At 38.9% G+C, this 27,410-nt stretch overlaps 1 protein-coding gene across 1 annotated transcript in view; it reads right to left on the bottom strand.

Moving 5' to 3' along the window:
* Positions 1-1,203: 1,203 nt before the first annotated feature.
* COG2 (component of oligomeric golgi complex 2) overlaps positions 1,204-27,410 on the bottom strand; it is a 46,236-nt gene continuing 20,029 nt past the window's right edge. Inside the window, exons 8-18 of the mRNA XM_039531679.1 lie at positions 26,054-26,178; positions 22,988-23,114; positions 17,556-17,695; positions 13,658-13,719; positions 12,116-12,267; positions 11,078-11,278; positions 10,149-10,221; positions 9,474-9,616; positions 4,114-4,253; positions 3,255-3,435; positions 1,204-1,642 (exon numbers count right to left, since the gene is read on the bottom strand). Coding sequence (XP_039387613.1) covers positions 1,541-1,642; positions 3,255-3,435; positions 4,114-4,253; positions 9,474-9,616; positions 10,149-10,221; positions 11,078-11,278; positions 12,116-12,267; positions 13,658-13,719; positions 17,556-17,695; positions 22,988-23,114; positions 26,054-26,178 — 1,446 coding nt within the window. The 3' untranslated portion in view covers positions 1,204-1,540. The remainder of the gene's footprint in view (positions 1,643-3,254; positions 3,436-4,113; positions 4,254-9,473; positions 9,617-10,148; positions 10,222-11,077; positions 11,279-12,115; positions 12,268-13,657; positions 13,720-17,555; positions 17,696-22,987; positions 23,115-26,053; positions 26,179-27,410) is intronic.

Raw genomic sequence — 27,410 nt, 5'->3', positions numbered from 1 at the left:
CCGACTGCTACCCGCTTCCCTGGTCCAGGGACCTTCCCTGGCCCCATCACACTGCCCCCCGGCTCCCTGCGGCCCCTGTGTTTGTGTGTTGGACAATCACATACAATCCCTTCACACTGCCCCCCTTTTCCCCTCCCCTTATTTCATGGGGGGATGACGAGCCAGGCGGGCAGTGGCAGCGAGGCTTTATCCTTGGGGGGGTGGGGGGTGGGGTTCCATGGGGCCAGGCGGCACTGGGGTGGGGGATGAGTTTCAGGGGGAGGGCTGGGCAGCGCTGGTGTGTGTGCGCGCGCGTTTCAGTGGGGCCGGGCGGCGCTGGGGCGGGGGGGGTGTTTCTGCAGGGTCAGGGTGTTTCGGCCATCAGCTGTTTTCTTTGGAGTAATATGGCCCTAGCCGCTTTACGAGTTGTGCAGGCCTGTCCTAGTTTCTTCACCCAGTTCATCAATATTAAGCCTGATTTCACAGAAGTCCAGTAATATTTGTTCCACTGAAGAAGCTAGGTCTGATGTGCTGGGATTATAGAGCAGAACACCATCTGCATACTGAATATACTGAAGCAAATGCTGCTTCTTAGAATTAAGGATCTACTACTCACTCACAATAAGTGAGTGCCATTGGTGCTAGTGGCCTGATTAAATTCCAGACTGGGTGCAACTAACCAGTCTTCACCTCCCATTTTAAAATTTTGCAGTGTAGTGTTGGCTAAGAACTGTTATCATGTTTGAGTTTCATCCCAGATGTGATTACATTTCATTGGTGGATAAAATGATCCAGAACATGTGAAGCACTTCAGGATCCTTCCAAGTGAGAAGTGTCATAAAATAAGCTCTGAGGAAAAAATCAGCTGAAGGGACAATAAAAGCTTTCAGTTCTTCCACGGGACCCAGCAAGATCCAACTCTGAGGGGAAAATACACACTTGTGACAATTTTGCAATACCCAAGAAATAAAATGTTCTCATTCCAGTGAAGAGTTTCTTTATTCCAGGAGAGTTTTCCCCTTGTATATGTATTCATTAGTTCTAGAGGTCTGAAAGTAGCCACGAGTGGCACATTTTTATACTAGATGTCAGCACATAGGACTACCCTTTGAAAATTAAGTTTGAAGATGACTCAGAATTTAAACATTTTGATGCAAAACTCCTAAACCCATGTACTCCACTGCACGATTCCTTCCCCCACTCAATGATACGGTTATGAAGACAATTTATTATATATTTATTTTAATCATTAAGTCAGTTCTTCCACACTAAGATTTACAATAAAAATAAAAACATTTGCTTTGCTTTTAATCTAAAGTAGAAAGTTTAGAATGTTTTTAACTGCCTTCCATACAATGGAAAACTACACTGAATGCTCTCTTGTAATTTTTTGTTGAAACAAGTCTTTGGGTATCTTGACAGAAGATGCATTGACTTGTTGCTGGAGATGCATTAGGAAGCACTTCATTGCTACATAGTGTTTGGTAAAAGAAAGAAGAGGGAAATAATTCCCTCCCGTTTTTGGAGACCTGGTTCATTCTCATCACGTTTTCAAATATATTTAAGGTTGTTCCACTGTAGTCTGATCCTTGGCAGCTAGAACAAGCTCTAGAAGAGCTGAAAAGCTTTTTATGTTGCTTGCCTGTAATCCCATCTTTTGCATCTAAAAAAAGTCACAGAAGACAGGGTTAAATTGTTGTCTAACATTTTTTGTAGGATAAGGTAGACATCTTATTTGTTTGCATTATTTTACTGTAAAAATCTAGAAAAGAAGCATATCATGTTTTGTTGTGTGCTGACAAAGCAAAGTCCTTTATTATATGTGTTCATCTCTGTAAAGAGAGGACTATCCAGCTTTTGTTAAGACTTTTCATTTAATATATGTTTTCCAGGCTGCCTGTTGCTAATGATCACTATAAAGTTTATCTAGCAAACTTACCACTTATGTCCTCAGAGAGCTAATTCTCATATTTTGACAAGTGTGCCTCGTGTGATGAGAAACTATTACTTAAACTACTGAAATAATTCTAAGGTGCTTATTTTGTTCCATTCTGTAACAATGGATAATTTTCAAATTGATCTTCTCAATTATAGAGGATCTGATCTAAAACATGCTCTGTGTGCATGAACTGAACACTCCTAACTGAATTCAGCTTGCGCTGAGAGGCAGAGTGAAAACTGATGATACTGCAGTAACAAATCGCAGTTAACTCACCTAATTAACTAAAAAAATCACGATTAATCACTGTTAATAGAATAGCAATTGAAATGTATTAAATATTTTGGATGTTTTTCTATTTTCAAATATATTGATTTCTATTGCAACACAGAACACAAAGTGTACAGTGTTCAGGTTTTTTTTATTACAAATACTTGCACTGTAAAAATGATAAACAAAAGAAATAGTATTTTTCAATTCACCTCATACAAGTACTGTAGTGCAATATCTTTATCATGAAAGTGTAACTTACAAACGTAGATTTTTTGTTACATAACTGCACTCAAAAACAAAACAATGTAAAACTTTAGCGCAGTGGTGGGCAACCTGTGGCCCGTCAGGGTAATCCTCTGGTGAGCCGTGAGACAGTTTGTTTACATTGACCGTCCGCAGGCACGGCCGCCCACAGTTCCTAGTGGCCACGGTTTGCCATTCCCAGCCAATGGGAACTGCAGAAAGCTTTTGTTTTATATTTGGCATTATGATATTTTAAAAGGGAATCAAGTTTAAGCATTGTACTAGTTACTGCTTTGCTGGCATTTCACAGCCCTTCAAAAAGATTAACTACTCCTCATGTAGTAATTCAAGTAAGATTGGCAACACATGAGGAAACCAAGGGAGAGGGTGTTAAATGTTCTCAGGGCCACAAGAGTTGCCGGGTCAAAGCCAAAATTAGAATGAAGAAAATCCTTGCTCTGGCTCTAGACTCTGACCATACAAGAGGCTTATTTCTCTTCTTATGCTTCTTTCTCACAACAGAAAGTTCTGAAGATCACTGAATTGAATTTGAACAAAGAAATGCAAGACTTCTTCCCAACCCATATAATTAAATGAATAAAGTGGAAAAGTGTAATACATTATTTTAGTTTTTATTTGTGGTAATTGAGAATTGCTTTATGCTTAAGAGATAATCTATAATGGAAGTCAGACTAATACAGGCATTTGCATGCAACCTTTTCTAGCAGACCTGAACAAAACAGTAAACAACTAAGACTGGTCCAGAAGAAATAGCTAGTGATAACCCTTTAAATAAGTAGATTTTTCTCTTCCAACTTACCTGGTCTCCAAAGTACTCAACATCCAGGGCCAACTGTAGTCTGATTTTGTTATCATCACTCATGCCCCCGTTTGAATTCACCTGGTTTGAAATTACAGTTTTTCTGGCCTGTTTGAGTCTTTTCAGGCTCTCTTCCATTTTCTTTACAGAGCTCAAAACATCTGATACAGTTTCATAATACCTGAGTAAAGAGAGTGTTAATGGAGAATTAAGTTCCTGCATAAGTAGAGATTTCAGGCAATACGCCATTTGATCCAAGAAAAATGCAAAACAATATGGTATTCTTCTGAAGAATGAGACACACACTCATCAGGATATTTATGGGGGTAGGTTTGGAGAAAAGAGCTCAGTGTTAAAGACAAGACATGTCTCTCTACTATCCAGCAGTCTTTCTACCCACCCACAGAATAAGGGTAATTTCTAGATTTCAAACACTTTGAAGTATCCAATACTTGAATGTATTTTTATTTTCAACTATGAGTAATTACTGAAACAATAAAAATACTTAACCCTTATACAGAGCACCTGATTCATAGATCTCAAAAGCTTTTTAAAAAGATGGGTAAGCTATTACATGTATTTTAAAGAGGGGGAAAGTACAGCAGAGGTTAAGTGCTTCACTCAAGGTCACACAGTTTGTCAGTAGTACAGCTGTGAACAGAACTTGGGTCTCCTGACTCTCAGTCCTGCATGTGGTATACTCAAGACCATACTACCTCCCTATGAACATGCCTTGCTAACAATGGAATACATTCCTGCTTTGTTTTTGCAAATAATAAAAAACTGACCGATCAGTTAAGGTAACAGTTTTGGCAAACACTAAGATTGTTCTGTATGATTCTACTATCTTTTCACTTACTTTTGTGTGCTTTCAGATAAGGCGCTTTCCAACCACTGATGAATCCTGGGTTGCTTCAACATATCCTTGTACTCATTCTGCAGTCGGTAGAAAGGTTTAAGAGCACTGTCAACGTAAGGTGATGCTTTAGTTGGCACCTCCTGGTAAATCATGTAGGAAGCAAGGTGGAGAAGAGAGCAGATAAATATCTTGTTATTTAAGAATTCCAATGTCAAATATACCACACATGTGAAATGCAAAGCACAGTCAATGGCAAAAATGATGTTAATACTGCTTGGGCATATGTCATCTCCTTGCAGGACGCTGAGTTGAGCCAAACTCAAACTTCTGAAAATCAACTCTAGAACAGAGGGAAAGTGGCATAGGCAACCTTTCCCTCCCCTCCCCTCTTTGTCCTTTAATAGCATTAGACAGATTCCTGTGGGTGAGAGTGAATAGCTGGTAAAGGGAGGTGAAGTGTGTGTACATTTCAGCAACTGTGAGGTGGCAGAATAAATGCGTGTGTTAATGGGGAGTAATGGGACATTGCTGAAAGAGGGCAGAGTTGAGACTTCATGGGCAACCTTAACTCTGCATTTCCTGGTTTTCAGAAGTTTGAGTTTTGCTCAACTCAGCATTCTGCAAGGGAACGACACATCACCAAGCAACCCTCACTCTGCCTTAACAGAGTCTTTGCCATTGAATCTCCTAGTTTTGTGAACAGGAAAAGATGTAACTGGCAAGAGTCAGTAGTCACTTAGGCAGTTGTATGTATATCCCACAATTTGCATATTGAGGCAAGTCAGCCTGTACTCAGCAATCCCCATGTGATGATGTACTCCATGCAACTTCTGCAATGTTGTGACTCAGGAATTGCCCAGAAACTGCTGCACATTTGCAACCTTACCAGAACACTTCTTTTCCCTCAATGGTCAAGGTATCTGTTCCACTACGTGTTTTTGGAAACACCACATTAATCTTCCCCAAGATCAAGAAGCAGCCATTTAATAAATTCCATCATGTGGCATCTTACTGACATGTACATGGGTCAACCTTGGATCCAGACTACAGACTTCTGCCACTTGAGCTAATGGAGTGACAGGTAGCAGTAGAAGATAGTCATCCTCTATCTGGACCTGACTAGAGGGGGATGAGAGATGATGTCAGGGGATTTCACAGATATTTGCTGACAGCACAGTAATGGTGAGACTTGGGAATTTTGGTTCCATTCCAGGCTCTGGAAGGGAGTGTGCTCTAATAGACACAGAATTTTGTGAGTTTCTGCAGGCTTGATCCCTTCTGCCCCATGCCCCCAACCTGTCCCAGTCCTGTCTCTTCCCTACCCCTGCCTCCTCATCCCAGTCCTACTCTCCTGGACCAGCCAGCCCTAGTCTTAGATACTTATATGGCCCCCATTACCATAGCATATGAGTGCCTTACACTTTTTAGTGTATTTATCCTTACAGCACCTCTGGCAAGCCCCCATTTTTCAGAGAGGCAACTGAGACAGATTAAATGTTTTGCCCAAGGTCACACAGGAAAGGAAACCAAGTCTCCTGCTAGCAAGATGGATAAAAATCATTGATTTTTTAAATAAAAATAATCTAATTTTGTATTTAAATCAGATTTTTAAAAAAGAAAAGCTCGGAGTGGCTCAGACTGCAATTTAAAGAAAGTCACAGCTAGTGACTTCCCCCAGTTCAGTGATAAGCACCTGGAATCAGTGTTGGAAGTGCTAAACCAGCTATTGACAACAGTAGTTGCTTCTGAAGGCACAAAGAATATTTTCTTCATTTGCGCTAATTCATTCAAAGTGGAAAAATCATTTGGGAGTTGAAAAGTAGGAAAACTTCTCTCTCTCTTTCAGTCTATGAATAAAAATGAGGAGGGAGGGGATGAGATGTACTCGTTTTAAAAGTCTGAAGGCAATTAAGTAACTTAGGAGACTGTCATTTTCAAGAGTGAGCAGGAACTTATGCTCCATTCATTTTCACTTAGGCATATTCAAAAATTTTCCCAGGCTGACCTGAAATAATCAATGTAATTCACTGATTATAGTTAACCCCTCTATTTAATAAATCATTTAGCTGTATATGAAACATTTTGTTAAGAAGTTCAGGGATCCAAAACATTTTACATAAACATTTTAATAAAAATACATTGCATATGCTGTTTTATGCTTAATTAAATTCCAGTTACCATCCTAATACAGCTTGACAGAAATCATGAGCAAAAGCTGAATTATCTAAAAAATAAGCAATATATGATTCACCATTTTCTAACACACTAAAATGTATGATTTAAAAAAATCTGAAAATAATAAGCTATATAAATGTGTAAATAAATGTATATAGTTATATAGTACTATCCTAGGCAGCAAAAAGATGCACCAAATATAATGAAGGCTCTATTCAGTAGTAAATCAACAGAGGATGTTGTGAAGGCCATGACACTAACAGGATTCCAAAAAGAACTAGATAAGTTCATGGAGGATAGGTCTATCACTGGCTATTAGCCAGGATGGGCAGGGATGGTGTCCCTAGCCTCTGTTTGCCAGAAGTTGGGAATGGGCAATGGGGGGATGGATCACTTGATGATCATCTGTTCTATTAATGCCCTCTGAAGCACCCAGCTTTGGCCACTGTTGGAAGACAGGATACTGGGCTAGGTGGACCTTTGGTCTAACCCAGTATGGCCATTCTTATGTTTTAATGGTTATGCCAACCAATGAGAATGCACCTCTCTTTAGAAAATAAGTGAAGTACAAATGGAAAAGTTGATTTAAATCATCAATTTTAATCGAGGCTTTCCACTTGATGACTTAAATAATTTAATTGCTGATTTAAATCAATCCACCCTGCCAGCCAGTACCCTGGACCAGCCTTCTTCCCTCCTCTCTCAAACTTCCCCTCTGGACTTCCTGTCCAATTCCCAGTCTCTTCCCCATCCCCAGTCTCCTTGCCCAGCCAGTCCCTGTTCCCTCCTCCTTACTTCTCACATAATCTTCCTCCCCAGGTTCCTCATTCAATCTCAGTCTCCCACCAATTCCAGCCACACCCTCTTCCACTCCCCCAACTCCTTGTCCCAGTTTTCTCCCAGCTTTGCAGGTCCTTACCAGATCCATCTTTACTCCTACCCCAGTAGTTCCCAGTCACCTTTCCAGCCAACTCCAGTCTCCCTCCACTACCTCCCCCATTCAATTTCAGTCCCCCTCTTTCCCAAGTCCCAATCTATTCCCTTCCCTCCCCCTACAAGTCCTGCTCTCATCCTCTCTGCATTCCAGTTAGATAGTTTCCTCTTCCATGCTGGTACCAGCAGGAAGGTCACAGAGCACAGGGGAGACAGGCTCCCTGCTCTCAGTTCGGGTGCCTGCCCTCACCTTGGTCAAGATCAGTAATTACTGAGAAAATCCTTCTGAGCCGTCACTATCCTGACCATGCTCCGTCCCACTGCAGGGATGACATAGCGTAGTTTGGTCAGTGCTAGGAGCTGAGAGTGGCTCAAGCATGCTCAGTGTGCACATAACTGTCAGAGATTTTAGCTGCTGAGCTCTAAAGTGTCATAACAGGCAGATTTTTCAAAGATTTATAAATTGGCCAAATTTGGGTGGATTTTCACAGAAACAGCAAAAGCGACATGTCTGACACAAAGGCCTCCCTCCTGCTAAATTTCAAGCTTCTGTTCCAAAGCATGGGCGTACTAGAATTTCACAAAGAAAAGGTGGCCAGATATATACATTTTTTAATATGGTCAAAATGTTATTTTTCCCTAGCCTCAATTCTCAGAAACAGCTGAACTTGTTTGGCTGAAACTTAAACAAACAAAATTCAGCTTGAGAAAGACACCTGGCAGGGAAAATTTCAGCCCAAATGTTTTAAGTTTAACAAAAGTAATAACTAGTTAAAAATACGGTTTTATAATGGGCAGTGCCTGGCAATCTTAATAGGTGGTGATACCAGGCCTGCCTATAATAAAATATATTTGTATATTACACACACACACACACACACACCTTCCTTTGAAATAGAATTAAAGAGGAACAACAGAAAAATAAATATGATTTCAAGCAATATCTCTCTATTGCCCACTTGGTAATACTCAACATTTCTGAACCAGACGTTTATAAGTTTGTACTCAAAGTGGTTGCTGCAATGCAGTACTAGGACATTTGGAAGAAGCATCTTCTCTTCAGGCAAGAGCTATTAAGGGGCTCCTTCTGTTAGTCTCTGGTGTTTGCCCAAGCCAGGAATCGCAAAACAGATTTCAAAAGAGGAAACTGAAGTCCCAGAATTTAGATCAATATTTAACCTACAAAGTAAGGATTTAGTGGCCAAGGCTGAGAGAGAGCTACTGTTCAGGGTTTGATTTTCAGAGGTGCTAGGGAATCTGTAGCTTCCACTGGAGCCAATGAAAGCTGCAGATGTTCAAAACTACTGAAAATCAGGCAGTACAAATAAAATAATTCATTAACCTACATAGTCACTGCACCTCTACTATATGATTTGCTTTGATTTAGTTGGGGATTGGGTCCTGCTTTGAGCAGGGGGTTGGACTAGATGACCTCCTGAGGTCCCTTCCAACCCTGATATTCTATGTTTCTATAACATCAGGTCAGAAAGATGCTAATACAAAGATACTAACAGAACAGAACAGCCAGGTCACTGCAAGGGTTGTTTTAATCAGCCTTAACATTATTTTTATATCACTTACATGACGGAAATGAGTCTTCGAAAAACAAGATACCTGGTAGCCATTGCAATAAACTAATTAAGTGATAAACTATTGCCTAAACAGCAACATCCCCTCCAGTTAATAGTAACTTCCCCCCACCCAAAAGAAAATAGATTCATGAAATGAACAGACTTGACAGCATCAGTTACTAAAGCTCTCTATTTGTCCACAAAACAGATACAAACAGCAGCAGTTTCATCATCATACCTAGCCAATGTGCTTACAATTCGGACTTAGGGCAAGACAGGTGAGGGGACTATGGGGAACAGGACCAAATCTAAGCATGAGAGGCAGGTCAGTTTCCATGTTGTTTCCAATCTGCCCTGACAATGGTGCCAACAGTTGCAGTGGTGTTTTGCCTCAAGGGCACTTGCCACTTGAAACCAACTATTCTTTAGGACACCTAAGGGTGACAGCAGGTTTTAGCAATTATTGTCACACTTCAAAGAGCTAAGTGTGATATTTTACTTAAAGACCATATTAAAAAGTTCTCTTGAGTGTGGCAAGAATGAAATGGTGGCAGGAATTAAACAGTCACAAAGTAGGGGTATTTGCAAGCAGTTATAGGTAGGTGTGGTACATCAGCTGGTTGTATTCACAGCCTAAGCCTTTCATGAGAGCACTTCTTTTCACATGAGATCAGCACTGACCTTATTGGTTCTTCTATAGTGTCTTGGTACTTCTAGTGCGCTTTTCAGATAACTGACGCAGGACTCACTCAAATCCTGAATAATCTTATTACTCAAGGTAGGCATGGAGGCTGATAAAGAAGCCTGAGAGTCTTCCAAGGCTCCTGTTGAATTACAAATGTTGAAGTTGAAACTAAGCTACACTGCCAAGCCCCAAACATAAGCAAACTTGTGCAACCCTTCCCATCCCCACTCCATACATATTCTAGAAGATATACTGTAACAAAGACATTTCTGATATTATTTCTGCAATCAAATCCTATATTTAACACAGCACAGTTTAGGAGATATCTACTAAAAGTCAATTTCACAGCCAGAAAATAAAAAGGGGGTGGGGGAGACATTCATCAGATTCATTGCTTTCTAGTGTTGGAATAGTAGAGATGAGGCAGAGTCACAAAGTTCAGGTTCAGATACAAACTCTCCCAAAGTTCAGTAGAATTTTTTCCAGCTCTGACGCTCCCATTCAGGGCTATTTCTAATTAACTATTCTAGTCCAAATTACATTTTAAAGAACTGTCAAATGGTATAGTTTTTTTTAAAAAACTCTTACTTGTAAATATCACAAGAATATACATATACATAATGTTTTCCCTTTCTTTCCCAAAATGTCTAAAATCAAACTCCCAGCTTTACCTGTGATACAGGATATATTCTTGAAGCCAATCATTTCAAGTTTTGGTCTGATAATTTCCAAGAGTTCAGGAAGCTGAACAAAAATAGATATGCATACAACCATTATTATAAACATATATGGGTTTATGCTCTCAAGGTCTGAAAATCTCCCATGCGTTAAAAGGAGAGTCTTATGTTTAAATACTGGGTATATTTTTACTGACTATTAGATGGGAATCAAGAAGACCAGAACACATGATATACCTGAGAAAACGGCATTAAGCATTTGGTGCCCTCCCCCCACCATGGTCCTTCAAGGCAAAACATTTAGAGTGAATGAAACAGTATTACTCAGATAACAAGCTTGCTCCTTCAAAGGTTTTAGGAAGTTCAGTTTAATCAAAAGCTCAGGAGACCCCCTAAGCAGATCTGTAAAATGCAAGCCACCTGTGAGATTTATAATTATACTTTAAACTCATTGCTACCAGTAAAATCTTGCTGAGGCTCAAAGGTTAAAACAGTAAATATTTGTTTAAACCAGAAATAGCTCAAAACATTAAGCCTGATTTTGCACTGCGCTTCTGGACACCAGGTCCTTGCTGTTCACCATTCACACAAGGAGAGGTGCAAGACTGGGGCAGTGCTAGCTGGTGCCAAAAGTGAATGGAAAAATCTGGTTTCAGCAGTCAGTGCAACAACTGCTGAAAAATTCATTTTACTGAAAAACTGGACTCCTTAATTCCCTGTACCTGGACTGGTATCTCTGTAACAGACCTTATCTGAATAAAAACAACACAGTCTCCCTAAAGCTTTGTTGCTTGTGATACCTCCCATACTTCAATTATGCTAGTTTTAGCACTGGTAAATATTTAAGATGTTGTGAGCAATATGCAAACAATATTGACGTGGTCAATGAAAATGTTCTCGTATGTATAGTAGCATTTACTAACCTGCTCCTTAAGTCTATCTAGATCTGCAGCAACACACACCAACTGAGTATTGGATATAGAAGGTAAACGCTGTGTTTCTGGAGAAGCACTATTTCCCTGGTCCTCAATGGGATTTGGGTTTACAGAGGATTCCTTGCTACCGATTGCCACAGATTTTTTGTTGTCCTTTGTACTTTCATTGGAGATGGGCCTGAGCAAAAGCTGTAGTAGCCAAGTGAGAAATGAACATCAGTCTTTGAGAAAATAGTTGCAGCTGAGCTCACAATTGCAGTGTATAAATTCTTAATCAAATTTTTCCCCAACACAGTACAACATTTGCAGAAGTTATAAGCATCTAAGTTTCTCTTCTGCCCTGTTGTACTTGGCTTACATAGGTGGTTTTTTTAATATTAACAAAAGGCCTCCGAATATCTAACATTGTATAGCATCATCTCAGAACCCTCGTGTGTAAAAAAAAAATCAATATATCTTTAAAGAGATCTATGTAACAGAATCTGTTCTTTGGGCCAAAGTCCATAAAATGAGGTGATGACAATCAAACCACTGTGTCTGGTTTAGATTACAGAGATTGGGAGAAGAACTTGACTATGCTTTTTCATTTCACAAAGGATGTTGCAATTTTCACACTCCTAAAAATGTTACCTGTGAACATTAGGGGTTGCACTGGCTGATTTCCCCAGCAGTAAAGTGACACTGTCAACAACACTGCCATTTTTCATTTACAACATAGAAGAATTGAAGCACCAAGTATCAGTCCCATTATAATGATTTGAGAGGAGACAACTCTGAGTGGGTTGTGTCTCTATAGCACTTTTTCATATCAGTAATGTTTCAAGATAGTTCCTGACAATGACCATTAACATTTTGTTGCAATATCTCTTTTAGTTTTAAGGATTTATTTAAACTGCACTTGATACACATTTCTTAGTCTAAAAGGTACTAATATATTAGAAGTTATAGATTTAAACTGAACACTTTTCATTTGGTATGTATATGTAATCAGTAAGTATCAATGGCATAAGCATTTAGTTCTCTTACCTCATTAATGAACACAGAGTAGCGTGCTAAAATTTGCAATGTAAATTTCCACAGGCGGTGTGCTAATAATGGTAAAAACATCTGATCTGACCAACACTTCAGAAGACTCACCCATACCAGGTGAGTGGCCAAAAGGCAATATGAGCTTCCAGCTAAAAAAATAATTAGGGGATAATGGTTATTTACTAATCATGATTTAAGATCTTGTTTTGAAAATCTTATTTTTCAAAGCTTATGGAACTGTACTTTTACTGTTATTACTTTTTTTTTTAATCAAAATACTTCAAACTTTAAAAATCACTTCAAAATTATTTTCATCACCACCGAGATAGTTTACCAAAATTGTTTAAAGCCAAATTTTTAATATCAGACCTACTTTCCCCTGGATCAAGTGTCCATTAACATTTTCAGAACTAGTTTTAGTTCTCCTATCAGGTGGATAATCAGTAAATACAGAGACAATGTAGTTGAACTAAGGGCAAGATTCTTATATCACCTTTGTGTTGCACATTTATGCAATGTTATCTTATCAGGTTTCACAAGGCACATTAAAAAAGTTACTAAGTTGACTGAGTGCATGAAAGTTGCCAATCAGAGCAGCAACTGTTCTATGTCCTGACAACACAATGCAATAAACGGCAGCTGTTATCATCATTTGGTACTAAAGGAGTGTTAAGTTCAATAAGCAACAGCTATAATTACATGAATGCTTTTTAAGTAGTTTTGGCAACAGAATTATACAGTTTGCAAATTAACAGTACTTAGCTCTCAATCTGTAAATACTTTTCATTTAGTTTCTAAGATTAACGCATAAATCCTAGAAATAAAAGCAATGTGCCCCTTATCTCCAATTCTACTGTCCTGTTTTCTCATAATCTTTAGCCCTATGCTTAGAAAGTTTGTTTCATACAGATTATAGAGACTAATTCCATTAAAAAAAATTAAAAAAATAAAAATAAAAAACCACTTTCACTGCCTTTAATGTTTCTTTTAAAGGCACTGTATGTTTCTCTCCTGGCTCTTACCACAGCACCAGTCCTTTTCCTCCATTCTCATTTAATATGTTCTGCCTCCTAATTCACTCAATTGATTATAAATTCACTGCTCCAGTCTCCTAATTCACTCAATAGATATGAATTCATTGCTACTGCCTAATTTCTGGCCAGGGTAGCAGACAAATGACTCCTAGAGTTGATGCCAATATCGCTGAGAGTAATAAGTGCATTTGCTGCTTAGAAATGGTCATTTCTTCCTCTCCTATTCAGAACACTACAGTTATGAAAGCAAGATGTTCGTTCCAATAGCATGGCATAATTTTTAATTGCATCTTCTAGGAGACCTACAGTAATTTAGATCCCTCATCTCATTTGTATAAACCAGGTACCACTATTTGTAGTAATGACTTGCCAGTAAAAAGACGGACATTATTTGAAGATCTAAAGCGGTGTGTGACTGATTACTCTAACAGACAATTACCATCACTACCAGGAAACAGTTTTATTTATACGATAAAATCTACAAGTTTTAGTAAAGGAAGTTTACCTGGTGCCTCTTCTAGGCTATCTGAAAGTGCAGCTTCTAAGGCTCCTGCTACCTCTCTAAATCTGACAGAAAGAAACAAATATTGTTCAATAAGTCACAAATTATTTAAACTGGTGTCTAAACACGCCTTATGCTATCAGCTATATAAAGAAAGAAGGCTTTTGTTTGGGGAGTTTTTTTTGTTTTTACTTAGTTTGATCCTAACTGGAAAGCATTTAAAAGAGAAACAATATGTAATTTTCCAAGCAGAAATGAAGTGGGAAAGAGATTAAAGGTATAATCTTAAACATCCTGTAAAAAGCAGCAAGTTTAAGGACTTTTCAGTGTCTATAGTTTTAGTAAGGAACACTAAACTTGTTTATTTTACTGCTTTCACACTGAAAAAGTCAACACCTTGTCTCACTTCTTACATTTACTTTAGTTAACCTTCAGGTAGGTCACATGATCATGGTGCCTGTAGCTTTCTGCATGTTTGCTAATGACCAGCGAGTGGCACAAGGTTCTGCAAACAGTTCTGTACCTGATAAAAATCAATAGTTCCTCCCAGGATGCCTTGACCTCATTAAAACAAAAACTACAAAAAACTTTAGGGGTTATAAAAGCTAAATTTAGTACTGAAAACTTTCAGTTCTCGTCTGTTTCAACATACATTACCTTAACAGAGTGCACAGCTTAAAGATACGTATCTGTACAATACACTAGACAGATCCTGCACTGCAATTTTCAGGAGAGTGTTGGTTAAATAAGGTTAATACCAAAATATTTTTAAACTGTCCTGAAGCAAAGCGGTTGTTTTAGTTTTGCTCACAAGAGGACTTCTTTGTCACTGGCTTCCCCTCTTTTTGCTGCTATTGCATCACAGCTATTTCCAGAGAAGTTTCACAAAACTCTATAATTGTCCACTATACGGTTTCTTTTACCTTCTTCTCTGAAGCATCTTTTATTGTTTACTGCCAGAGATAGACTAGTGGACTAGACAGACTAGTGTGATGGAAAAATGGGAATTCCCATTTTCCCATCACAACAGGTATATAAACAAATGATCTCGGAGTGTTAAAAAATTAAGTACTATTCCCAACACTGATCTATCACTCTTATTAATTAGCAATTTGTGAAGAATACTTTCAGACTTTAAGAACAAGAAATATGACAATGAACAGCTACCCGAATCTGATATCATGAAGTCCTATGGCCTGTGTTATACAGGACGTCAGACTATACGATCAAAATGGTCACTTCTGGACTTATGATCTATGAATCACTGCCGAACTTGCAATGATGCAGAAGGATAACAACACATTTATGTATCTCATCTCACCCCACCAACTCCTCCCTCCATGTTGTTCTTTTCATAATGCTAGATGTGCAGGGGGGGCGGGGAAATCAACAGGAGCCTTAACTTTATGTAAATTAGAAAAAGTATGAGATTCCAATATGACGATTTCAACAAAATTCCTATTTAATGAGTGCGAGACTATATTTCAAAGCTTTACCTAAACCAAAAGGCATTTTAAAGCATAAATTTCCCTGATGTAGATAAATTATCTGATTTTACGTATAATCGGTTAATATTATTTTCATAGCTCGTGTGATAAAAATGTTCAAAATAAAATATTCAAAATTATTTCTCAATCCTGTCACAAAGTTTCAATATGTAGAGGTGGTATGGAAGCAAATTTATCATCTTTTAAAAATTTGGGCTTTAAGCCAAAGGAGCAATCTTGAACAAAAGCACAGAGATCTAAGAAAAATGCTGAAAAAAGAGTATGTAATGTTTTTTTAAAACCAGAGAGAAGTCCATCTGAGTTGAATTGTATCACAGTCAAAGCATTTTCAAAAAGAAGCAATAGTCTGATGTTTCTTTTCAGTTCTATAGAAGTGGCATTGCAAAACTCATTTTTGTTGTACAGCAAACATATGACCAGAATTGCTTGTCTGATTGTTGCTCAGGTCTGCTGTAGTAAAACATGGGGTTAAGTCAAGAAGCTGACTGTAGATAGGCAGGAAAGTGAACAAAGGCATTCAAAATCCATGGGTCCTACACATGTCTATCACAACATGTGTCGTACCTCATCCAGTGCACTAAATACCCCCAACAACAACTATGTGGGTGAAATGAGACAATCACCACACTAGCAAATGAACTTGCACAGAAAAATGATTGTACACCTGAAAAGCAGCTCTGTGTGGCTCAAAAACTTGTCTCTCTCATCACCAGAAGTTGACCCAATAAAAGATATTACCTCACCCACCTTGTCTCACAGAAAAACGATACAAGACAAAAACACCCAGTAACTCTACATCTGACCTCTCAATCCTCATCCTCAAAGGAAACCTGCACAATACCTTCAAAAGATGAGCCTGGCATCTTAAATTGATAACTCTGTTAGATACTAAAAATCACAGACTGAACAGAGTCACTGGATTTATGGCTTATTAAAACCACCTGTAACCTACTTAATCCCCTGCACAGCTTTTTTTCTTCCCCCTTTCCGCTCTATGACTGGAGTGGTGATAATGGAGCACTTCACTTTGAATGGTCCCTCAAAATGTATGTTAGCTACTTACGCTAAACCATCACTTCCACCTTATACTTAGCTAAGACACTGAATACCTTTCCCAGACCTGAAGAAGAGCTCGGTGTAAACTCAAAAGCTTGACTCTTTCACCAACAAAAGTTCACTAATAAAAGATATTACCTGACCCACCTTGTCTCTCTAATATTCTGGGACCAAAATAGCTACTACAACACTGCATACAACAAGGACTTTGGACAGGCTCCCATAGGTGGATATTTAAGAGATTATGCAAGGGCCATTCACACCTCTTACCATCTGAGCTAAATGGCCTGGGGGGGGGGGGGGGAAGGGAGGGAAGGGGAGGAGGAAATCCCAGGCTGTAAATATAGGAGATAATCTGAGACAAAGAGCTTCTGGTGGGATGAAACTGTGACACTCTCAAGGAAGGGACACTGTTCTTGGGAGACAATAAAGAGAGACATGCCCAAGTTCTCTGCCAAGGGATGACAAGCCTCTAGGTAAGAGATGTGTGTAGACCTTTATTTTACAAATCCCATAACTCTTATGCTATACTTCATTCTTACTGTTAAGATTACACAACTATTTATTTTTAAAGGCTCTTTTGATCCACTGTGTTTACCTCTGATCATAAGCTCCAGAAGGGAAAACTGCATGCACTGAGTCCAACTGGATCTGTTGAATAACCATAACTGGTACACAGGCTACTTTAGCCCAGGACCTAGTCTAAGAGTGGAGAATTGCAGGATTCCACACCAGACAAGGTAAAGTCATGAGACCTAACACCAATGGAGGTACACTCAGTGAAATGAGAGAAGGGGTTAGAGGTACATCTAACCCATAACCGTGGCAGATTAACTGATACGATATTCAACCCTTTATTTTAGAGCTTTTAAAAAACAGAACTCTACCACGATAGCAAGTTTATTAAGCATTCCATCAGCCTTGCAAAAGTTCTATTAAATCTACATTCTTTCTAATTCCAGGAGGAAGATAAGCAGAGACTGAGCTATAGACGATGCACACGGTTTGAAAACTCATCTAGGCCAGTCCCTGGCAGTCATATCAGCAGTGAGATTCTGTACCAACTTCAATATAACTGTAGCTGTTTTTCTGGCTTGTCTAACTCAGTGAAAGCAGTATAAAATAATTACATGCCCTGGTAACCAGTTGCAGTATCCATGCTTTTTCTTCAGATTTATTTACATTTTGGCTTCTTCTACATTTTAAGACAGTTGCTTTTACATGACAAGTACAGCTCCCAGGGATGGAGGAGCTTTGGCTGCAGGCTACATTCTTTTGCCATGGCTAAACTTCACTTTTGCTTCCTCCCTTACAAGTAAAAAAAATCAAATACTGACCTTATTTGGAAATAAACAGGCAAATTCCACTTATTGTTAAAGCTGTGGTAGGCAGGATGCAATCTTAATCTTTTCACGCTGGCCTGCGATCCACACTGTCGTTCAAATCTCTGTATAAAATCCATGCTTACAGTGTATTTCTGTATGAAGAAAAACCACATTCTGACTACTATAATTCAGAGTTTCTTATTAAATAGTCAAGATTGTATGCGGATTCTATTGTGCGGTCTATAAGATTATAGTTGTACTAATTTCTCAAAGTCAGCTTCTAATCTCCATAGGTATGTCTACACTGCAAAAACACCACTCATGGCAGTGATCTCAAAGCCTGAGTCTACAGACTTGAGCTCAAGCTTCAGTTCAAAAAGTAGCCATGTAGATGTTACCACTTAGGCTGGAACTTGTGCTCTGAAACCCAGGGAGAGGGTGGGTTCCAGAGCACAAGCATGAACATCTACATAGCTATTCTTAGTGCCATAGCATGAGCCCCATGAGTCTGAGTCTATAAATCTGGGCTCAGAGAGAGACTGCCACACGATTTATTTTGTAGTGTAGACATACCACATTAGGCCAGAGCCTGGGCTGCAATGGAACTGAAGCAATCATCCAGTTTATTCCACGGTGAAGGGAAATGAGATTGACCCCTTCACCATGAATTATGCCACGAGTGTGCAAGTTCCACAGCTACACCTCCCTTTCATTGGCGCTCCAGACTTGTCCAAGTATACGGAACTAACAACTCAGAGGTGCTCCAGGACTTGTGAGCTGCCTCAGTGGTCTGGAAGTGGAAGAAGAGAAGCTCCCATGTTGCTCAGTGTTAGGAGGTGAGGAAGGTGGGAGCAGGTGATTTCGGGATAGTGTCAGTGCCAGGCATGTAGGGATAAAGCTGTGAAGTAGGAATGGAATGAACTGGTGTGGGCAGGGAAGGAGGAGAGAGTTCAAAACCAACTGATAGTATGAGGTTTACTTTGCACTATAGGCGTAATACATTAGGCCCTTATTTTAGGAAGCTGTTTTAGATGTTGTATACAGATGTTTTACAAATAAGTGATTCAGAATAACTACCTAGACTACTTCCCTTTCAGAGTTGGGTGCCTCAAGTGGGATGTTTACAAGTACCTCAAAGCTATTCTGCATCCATTCTCAACAATAAGCTATTGTTAACTGACTCAATGAGAATAAAGTACATGATTCGTCAAGTCATACATTCTGTGTTTTGCAAAGCTAAGAACCATCTGAGGAAAAGGAGAAGCATTCTGAGTAGTGCTTTGTTACTATACAACATTTATGCACTGTCATACAAAAAGAGTGGCATTAATGTAATGTTAAGGGTGAGCTATCTAACAGAAATTAGGAAATGCAGAGTTAAGGTTAAAATCTGTACTTCTTGCTCATTCTTTAAAGTATGGTCTCCATACCATACGTTTGCCAATAAATATGTAACAGAATACAAATCTGAGTTTCTTAACAACCTTATATATAAGAAGTTAAAGTACAACACAGTCTTAGACACTTGATCTAATTTACACATCTCACTGAGATATCAAAAACAGAACTGACAAAAACTGCTTCAACAGTTTTATGATGCTTAAAGGTTGAATTGGTCTAACATTCTAAGCCACACTAGCTTTGGCCATCTAAAAAAACCTGAACAAACTTAAACGCAACTTAAAATACTGAACCAATTTTATATGAACTTGGCTTGTTTTGAATTAGACAGAATAAAACTAACATGAGTTAAAGACTCCAAGACATTAGGGTTATGTCCACAATGCAATTAAAAACTTGCAGCTGGCCTATGTCAGCTGACTCAAGCTTGCAGGGCTTGGGCTAAAAGGCAATTTAATTGTGGTGTAGACATTTGGGCTTGGGCCGCAGCCTGTGCTTCAGGCCCCAGTGAGATGGGAGGGTCCCAGAGCTCAGGCTGCAGTCCAAGCCCAAACATCTACACCACAATTAAACAGCCCCTTAGCCAACTGTGGGTTTTTCATTGCAGTGTAGACATAGCTTAAATGCCATTTCTTAGGGTAACCGTAGGGCAATGTACAACAGTGCCATAAAACAGTCAACATACACAGAGTTAATGTGCCACAGTGGAATCTGAGATACTGCAGCATTTCCCTTAGAAAGGGAACAAATTAATTCTTGGATACTACTGATAGCTGTTGAAAAATGCTGCCTTTATAATCACCACCACCATGGAAGTAACACCGTACATGCCCTCACTGCTTCTGATAGTGAAACTCCTGTATGTCCTTAACCAATCTCTGGGGCTGGCCATTTACCCAGATCTGTCTAATAAGCAGTCATTGGCTTTATGAAATAAGCATCAATTAATCACACCACTTTTCTGATTTGAACAGAGCACCTCTGCTGCAGTGCATTTGTAACAGTAGGACCTTTATCACATACTGCCGCATTGTGTGCAGTGGTGTGCCAAAAGTCTCTTATGAAGCACTAAAACATCTACAAAAAGAAGGCCTAAAGCTGCTGTTAGGTAGCTTGCTTTTTTAAATTCTCATTGGTCTTAGCACCTACAATGGGGATATTAAGCTCCTGGGCAGCCCTGAAACTAAAGAAACGATTAGAACTAGTCTTCAATGTCAACTCATCTGCACGAAGATACAATTACAGCATGGGTTGCCTCTGAGATGGTTAAAGCACAGTTCCATTTTGGCATGTGGAGAAGAACAGCGCAGTTCTTAAAGCATAAGTCTTGGTCTGGCTGGGTCCATCGCCTAACATGACTGTATCTGCAGCATGATGGAGCCACAATAGCCATAGGAATAAAAAACAGACTGAATGACAATTTAGGGAATGCCCTTTCAGGCCTTCTTTCTTAAGATGGTCATAAATTTAGCAGTCCAAAGAAGGATAACAGGGCCTTAACATTTAAGCCAATAAAGTATATTAATCACAAATACTAACGACATACTCAGAACAGACCTCTTTCGGTTACAGCACAGGAAAGAGCTTAAAAGCATTTCTCTGGTTCTTAATAAAGGCAGTGTGTGTAGCAGAGCAGGGGCCTGGGAGTTCTAGCCCCAGCCTTCTTACTAAATGTGTTTGTCTACCTTGGACAACTTACTTCAGAAGACTAAACACAAAAACAAGGCCAAAATTTTCAAACCTGGGTGCCTAAAATTTGACTCCTAAATCCACATTTAGGCCCCTAAACATAAAAATGTCCAAATATTCAGAAGTGTTGAGCAGCCACAAAGTTCACTGAAGTAAATGGGAACTGCAGAGGCTCTGCCTTAATCAATCTAAAAAATAAGTTGAAAGTGGCTTCTGTTATTGAACCTGCTTCTGAGACCCTGTGCCAATTTTTGTCAGTTTCTTTTCTTAAGTGTTTTTCCATCCTCTTTTGCTGTGTGAATAAGCAGGCAATACTGTGTACAGTGATAATCTTAGTGTGAAATTTACTATATACAAATTGCTGACAAATGCACAATGTAAATCAACTTTAAAAGCTAGAGAAAGTTTATTTCCTGTATCTTTGGAATTCAAAAGTCATAAGATCAATTTCATTTGAGATTGAGTATTCCAATATCTGGGTTACAAACAATGCAGAAATTATTTTAAAAAAGTGTCTATGGAATTTATTTTAATTCTTGGAAACATTTCTATTGGTCTTTTAACAACAATGGACTTTACAGCATTTTGACACTTGAAATTTTAATTTCTTATTGATTTTAGGTAAAAATATTTTAATGACTCAGATTCAAAATTGTTAAATTCTCACTTAAGTAGTCAGTCGGGGAAGTACTATGTTTTGATTGAATGGTGTAACAAGGTCAATTTTTTTTTTTAATCTGGATTTTGGGTCAATATTAGTTTAATTTAAAAAGGCAAGCTTTTAAAAGTTATTCTTTTTACATGGAGATAAGCTTTCAGTAAAGATACAAAGATTCCAATTTAACCTGAGCAGCATGTAGGACAAAAACACTATGCAACTGATACACTGTCATACACAGGGCATTCAATGGAACATTGAGGAGCAGCTGATGCTTTATGGAAAATTGAAAAGCATTCTCTTTAGAAACAAACACACACATACACATTTGCTGTATTTCCTTATCCGAGACAGTTGCATGACAACAGGATCTGTCTTTCTTTAACCTCCTTATGACGCATGTCCCTTATTTAAGCCCCGAACCTGTAAACACATGTGCTTAACTTTAGGCATGTGAGTAATTACATTGTGTGTTTACAGGAAGGAGATCTTACATTCTAAGAGAAATTGATCTGTTTTTATTACAAATAGTTTTGCATGAAAATAGGGAGAACCATTTGACAGATACACCTACATATGCAAAGATTTTCAACATTTTCTTAAATAGTCCGTTTGCACTGATGTACCTGGTATGCCTCCTCCCTCTCCCGCCTTGAGATCATTTGTTACTAACAGTCACCCCGCCATCTTAAAAAGAGTAATGTAAGAATCCTTATAAATAGAGCTAGTTACAAAGAGGATTTAATCAATTAAGAGAGTCATAAGAAAGAAAAATAAACCCCAAATAAAGCTATTTTGACATTCTGGTTTAGATAAGGACACAGGAATCTCACCAGCTGAACTCATGACAAAGCAGAAGGCTTACCATTTCCTAGTTTGTCATCTGTTCAGATGATTAGGGCATAGAGAATGCAGCTTCTCTACATCAGATTGAGCTTCCAGCTGACAAGTATCAGTAAAATGTCATCTCTCACAGACATACAGCAACATTGTTCACAATTATGGAAAAACTGTAGTGACAGGTATTTCCATACACTTCAGAATCCATTTTTGAACACACGTAGTAAATATTTATGACATTATAAAGTAGTTCTTTCAAGAGGCCATTTCTCTTAAGTCTTATTTATATCCACATTCCCTCAAAATACTTGAATTATTCAAGCTGCCCTCTGAAACATCTTTAGTCACAGCATTGTTAGTGATGAAAAAGACTAAAGGTTGAGAGAGAAAGATGGGATATCACAGGATTTTTTTTTTTTAAATCTTTCTACAGTAAAGGGCAAGTCACATTCAAATGCCAAGTTGCTTCCCAGATGTTTAACACACACCACAGCTGTTTCTTTCTAGAAGTTCCAACCTTAAACATTCAGTTTTCCCTTTCTCTCCTTCATTTATGTTGTGTTTTTCTATAAACTAGAGATATCTGCTGTCTTGCAAAGGTTAAGACCAAATTCACATGACCATGTAGGTCCCACTAACTTCAGCATGAGTTCTGCCCATGCATCTGAAAGCAGAATTTGCTAAGAAAGTTAAAATAGAATTTAAACTATCACATGATCTCTAACACACATCTTATTCAGAGGCATGCAGCAACATGAATTTTCACAAGAGAATCTGAAAAAACAAGCTAGAGAACATGACACAAAGTTCTTCCCCACATCAAAGTTATAGCAAATGTAAAAACATGTAAAATTACCTCATGAAATACATCTGGGTTTCCAGGGTTAAAAAGTGATGGCAATTTTTCTTCTAAGCCATGTACTATTTCTGGCCACACTGAATTCACTAAAAAATCATATCCAGGAACAGTATTTGCTTTTTCACTGCAAGAGGATAAATATTTCAATTATTTCAATTTCCGCTCCCCCCCCCGCAAAAAAAGGTAAGTTTCACTCATAAAAGTTCAAATTTAGCAATAATGTTAACCAAAACTCAGGAACTACATTATGTAGTTTTTCTTAATTAGAAAAAAATGATATAGGCATGTTCACTCAGCTAAAAGTTTTCTTTCTTTCTGTGTTTTTCACAGTTTTCCTATCTATTATGTCTATGTTGGAGCACCATATCTGAGACAACCAGATTTGTTCCAATTTAATACATTTTCTAGACAAACAATAGTTTTATGCAGACGCACATTTTTAGTACATTCTGAAAAAAACCCAAATATTTTATCAGTAAAAAAATTCCTACTCCAACATGTATATTTTAAAGTTTCAACAGTTCCCTCATCAATCAGATGCCAAATGGAAATACAATGTTGGGAAGAAAGGGAATTCCTCTCTTTGCTTCCTCTGAGTCTCATTTCTACATGCAGCAAGTGGTGCTATGCTGATGGTTAAAAGTTTATCTTGAATTTCCAAATTCAGAAGCTGACAGAGCAGAAAAAGAAAGAAGCATTTATAATTCTAGTAGGGTACATCAGAGTAAATACTAAAAACATTCTCCAATTAAAAGAAGGATTAAAAATGTTGAGGGATTAACAGAACTGATGTTGGTAAAATCTAAAGACGTGTAAAAAGCACAGCAATAGATGGCTAAATAGAAAAGTAATTTTGCAGTCTCTAGAGACTAAATTCTAAGCACTGCTAATTGTAGCAGTCTACTACATTAACCAGCCTCTGAATAGATAAATTAATGGATACAGTTTAGCAGACTTGAATTCTGTAGGCTTCAAAACAGGCAGTTTAACTGCAACAGGAATTAAGTGTCTTTGAGTAGACAGCAAAAAGAGGTATACAGATCAATCAAATCTGTAGTTCCAGTTCACATAATGAATTAGTCAAACCTATGGGGAAAAACTAATAATTCTTTTCTTTTTTTGTTACGCAATCCAGTAACTTTGAAAACTGAATTTTCTAATAACTTCCTTGTGCCCCTCTCCTTGGATGGAGGACAGTCAAGTTCCCTTACATCAAAGAAAAATCTATCATATAGTATTGTGAATGATGAAAGAAACCCCAACCATTGGTTTACAGATAATGACCATGGCAACCACTCCTTCTGGGAGTACTATCAGAGCGGGATAGGGGGTTACATCCTCAGTAGGCCCAGTCTTCATTCTGGAATGAACCAATGCTCCAAGGGATGAGTGGACACTAGATCCTGGAGTTCTGGTCATATTTACACCTGTTTGTAGCTTGATGTGAAAGGCAGTGATGCCCAGCTACTTGCACCTCTGGGCAATGTCCTAGACTTCCAACACGGCAGCATAGAGAAAAGACTCATTGTATCAGTCACTCAGCAGATTGTTTCCTTGCCAGAGACATCAGTCACATAGACAAAAGAGTCACTGAAGGAAATGAAGATAGAACAGACACCTTCAGCAACCTGAGGTTCCAAGCTGACGGCCTGCTCTTCCTTCTTCTCCTTAAATGTATGAGGTGCCATTTCCAGGCACCTTACAGACTGGGGGAAGCCACCATAGGGTCAGGGTGCTTCAGAACCCTGGCCCAGACCCATTGCCTGTATAATGGGGGCAAAGAGCTATCAAAACCTCCCACTGGCTTCTCTGAACTATGTCACTTCCCAACACAACTGGGCTTCCTGGAGGCCTAGTGCCCTGCTCTGAGGGCTTTCCCTCTACCCTTCGAGGTGGCTAGGCCCAATCAATAACAGAAGGGAAGGTCCCAAACAGACTTGCTGCAGAAGGCATGGACTGCTGCCGGGTCAGGCCAAGCTGATGGACTACTGTAATGGTACTCAGTTTCATTATTGTAGTAACTCCTCACTTAACGTTGTAGTTATGGTCCTGAAAAATGCGACTTTAAGCTAAACGATGTTAAGGAATCCAATTTCCCCATAAGAATTAATGTAAATGAGGGGGGTAGGTTCCAAGGAATTTTTTTTCATCAGACAAAAGACTATATTTTATATTATAAGTTTTAAACAAACAATTTAATTCTGGTACACAGTGATGATGATTGTGAAGCTTGGTTGAGGTGGAGGAGTCAGAGGGTGGGTGGGATATTTCCCTTACTGCTAAATGATGAACTAGCAATTGGCTGAGCCCTCACTCTGCAAGGCAGCCGGAATGGAGGGAGATATGCATATTTCCCTTAAGTACACTGCCCTGTTAATTAAATCAGCTTGCTGAGACAGCAGCTGCTACAAGCTCCCTCTGTCCTGAGCCCTGCTCTATGGAAGATGGGGTAAGCGGGGTGCAGGAGCAGGTGGGAGGGGGACACTCTGACATTAGACCCCCTCTTCCTTCCCTCCCCCCCAGCACAGCAAGCAGGAGTCTCGGGGAGCAGCTCCAAGGCAGAGGGCAGGAGCAGCACATGGCAGTGGGGGGAGGGACACAGCTGAACTGCAGGCAGCTGCTTCACAGGGAACTTATGGGAGCAGGGAGCTGATAAGGGGCTGCTGGTCCACCCTGGTTCCAAGCCCCCACCAGCTAGCTGCAACGGGCTGCTCTTCCTGCAAGCAGTAGACAAAGCAGACGGCTGCCAAAGGACGTTAGAAGGGAGCATTGCACAACTTTAAATGAGCATGTTCCCTAATTGATCAGCAACGAAACAACGTTAACCGGGACGACTTTAAGTGAGAAGTTACTGTACATCATTTCTCCCCCTTCTCAGGCCCAGTGCTACAGCATCAGGAAATCTTGTTCACAACTTTTTTAAAATGTGCAGATATAAAAGAGAAATAGTATTGATTTTAAGGACAGGCAAATCCTTTGTGTATTGTAGTTAAATATCATAAAGGTCATTCAGAAGTACTGGATAATCAACAACTGTTACAACTATAGCTGACAACCTGTTACCTTGACATAGCTCCCCCTGTTACTTCACGCAAGAGACGGCAATGGTGAGGAACAAACTCCAGCAGTTTATTGTACATGGCCTGCAGGCCATTGGGATGAGATTGAACATACTGTTCCACAATCACCTGCCAGGAAGCGTTTAATGTGAAACATCAGACAGGAGAACATGCAGAGAAAAAACAGTCAGATGTAAAACATACACACGCTGAATTCAATAAATATTACAATTGCTAAAATGTAATGCCCTTTTTGAGTTATATATTTTATTTATCTTACGTAGCACTCTGGTTGGCTTAACCAGCCACCGGAATCATTCAAATGTGATTAGCATCATGGTATTTAGGTGCTTCAAAAACAAAACTTTAATAAGTGGACTAGAATAGGAATGTAGCAATACACAGAAAGCTCACTTTTCAGGAGTCCTAGTCTATCAACCTGCTCTTACTTATTTATTGTAATCATTTGTCCCCCATAAGATGCATAGGGCTGGAGTTATTCTAAGGGACAATGTTAGATTAAAAATGATGCTTAAAGACATTTCTTTATGTATGTTTAACAAAAACATCTGAGATTATTTAAAATCTAAGAACTTTAAAACTGAATTTAGTTTCTACTTTCTATAACTATTTTTGCAGCTCTCAACATTGTTAAAAACAGTCAGTTTCTAAATCAACAGTACTTTCAGGTTCGCATACACTGCCACAATAGCTGGATTGCCAACACCACAATGGAATGTTTCTTGTAAACTTTTCCTTGGACTTAAATAAATAAATAAAAATAAAATAAAATAAAAAAAATTAAAAAAAGGAAAATTTTCTACCAGTTTTAGTTTTTGTAAGAACAAGCTTTCCAAAACCTACAATTTGGTCTTGGTTGGGCCCTGATCAAAAGCCTACTGAAATCAACTAGAGTCTTTCCACTGACTTTAATGGACATTGGATTGGGTCCACAGTCCCTTTCAAATAGCTTTTTATTGTCAGTTTTTAAAATCAACCCAAGCTACAGTGAGCTTTTGTTACAGGGTATTTTACCCTTTTAAGAGAATTATTATTTGTATTAGTGTAGAACGTAGGAGCCCTAGTCAGGGACCAGAACCCCACTGTGCAAGGCACAGTACAAACAGAACTAAAAGATAGATAGTTCTTGCCCCAAAGAGCTTACAAAGTATAAAACACAAAACAGACAGATGCAACATTGTCTATTTTCAATGTTGTCCCATTGATTCCTTGTATTCCCCATCCATCTGTCAGGATATTGTATATTTCCCTTTTTAGTCCTTTAGGATAGTAGGTGAGAGAAAGAAGGGATCTTGGGAACCTAATATAACAATGGACAGAATTTCTTGCCTTTCCCGTGG

Source organism: Mauremys reevesii, linkage group 3, assembly GCF_016161935.1.
Source record: "Mauremys reevesii isolate NIE-2019 linkage group 3, ASM1616193v1, whole genome shotgun sequence".
In the NCBI taxonomy this organism is placed as follows: domain Eukaryota; kingdom Metazoa; phylum Chordata; order Testudines; family Geoemydidae; genus Mauremys; species Mauremys reevesii.
The sequence above is the reverse complement of the archived record's forward strand: the minus strand, read 5'-3'. Positions and strand labels throughout refer to the sequence as shown.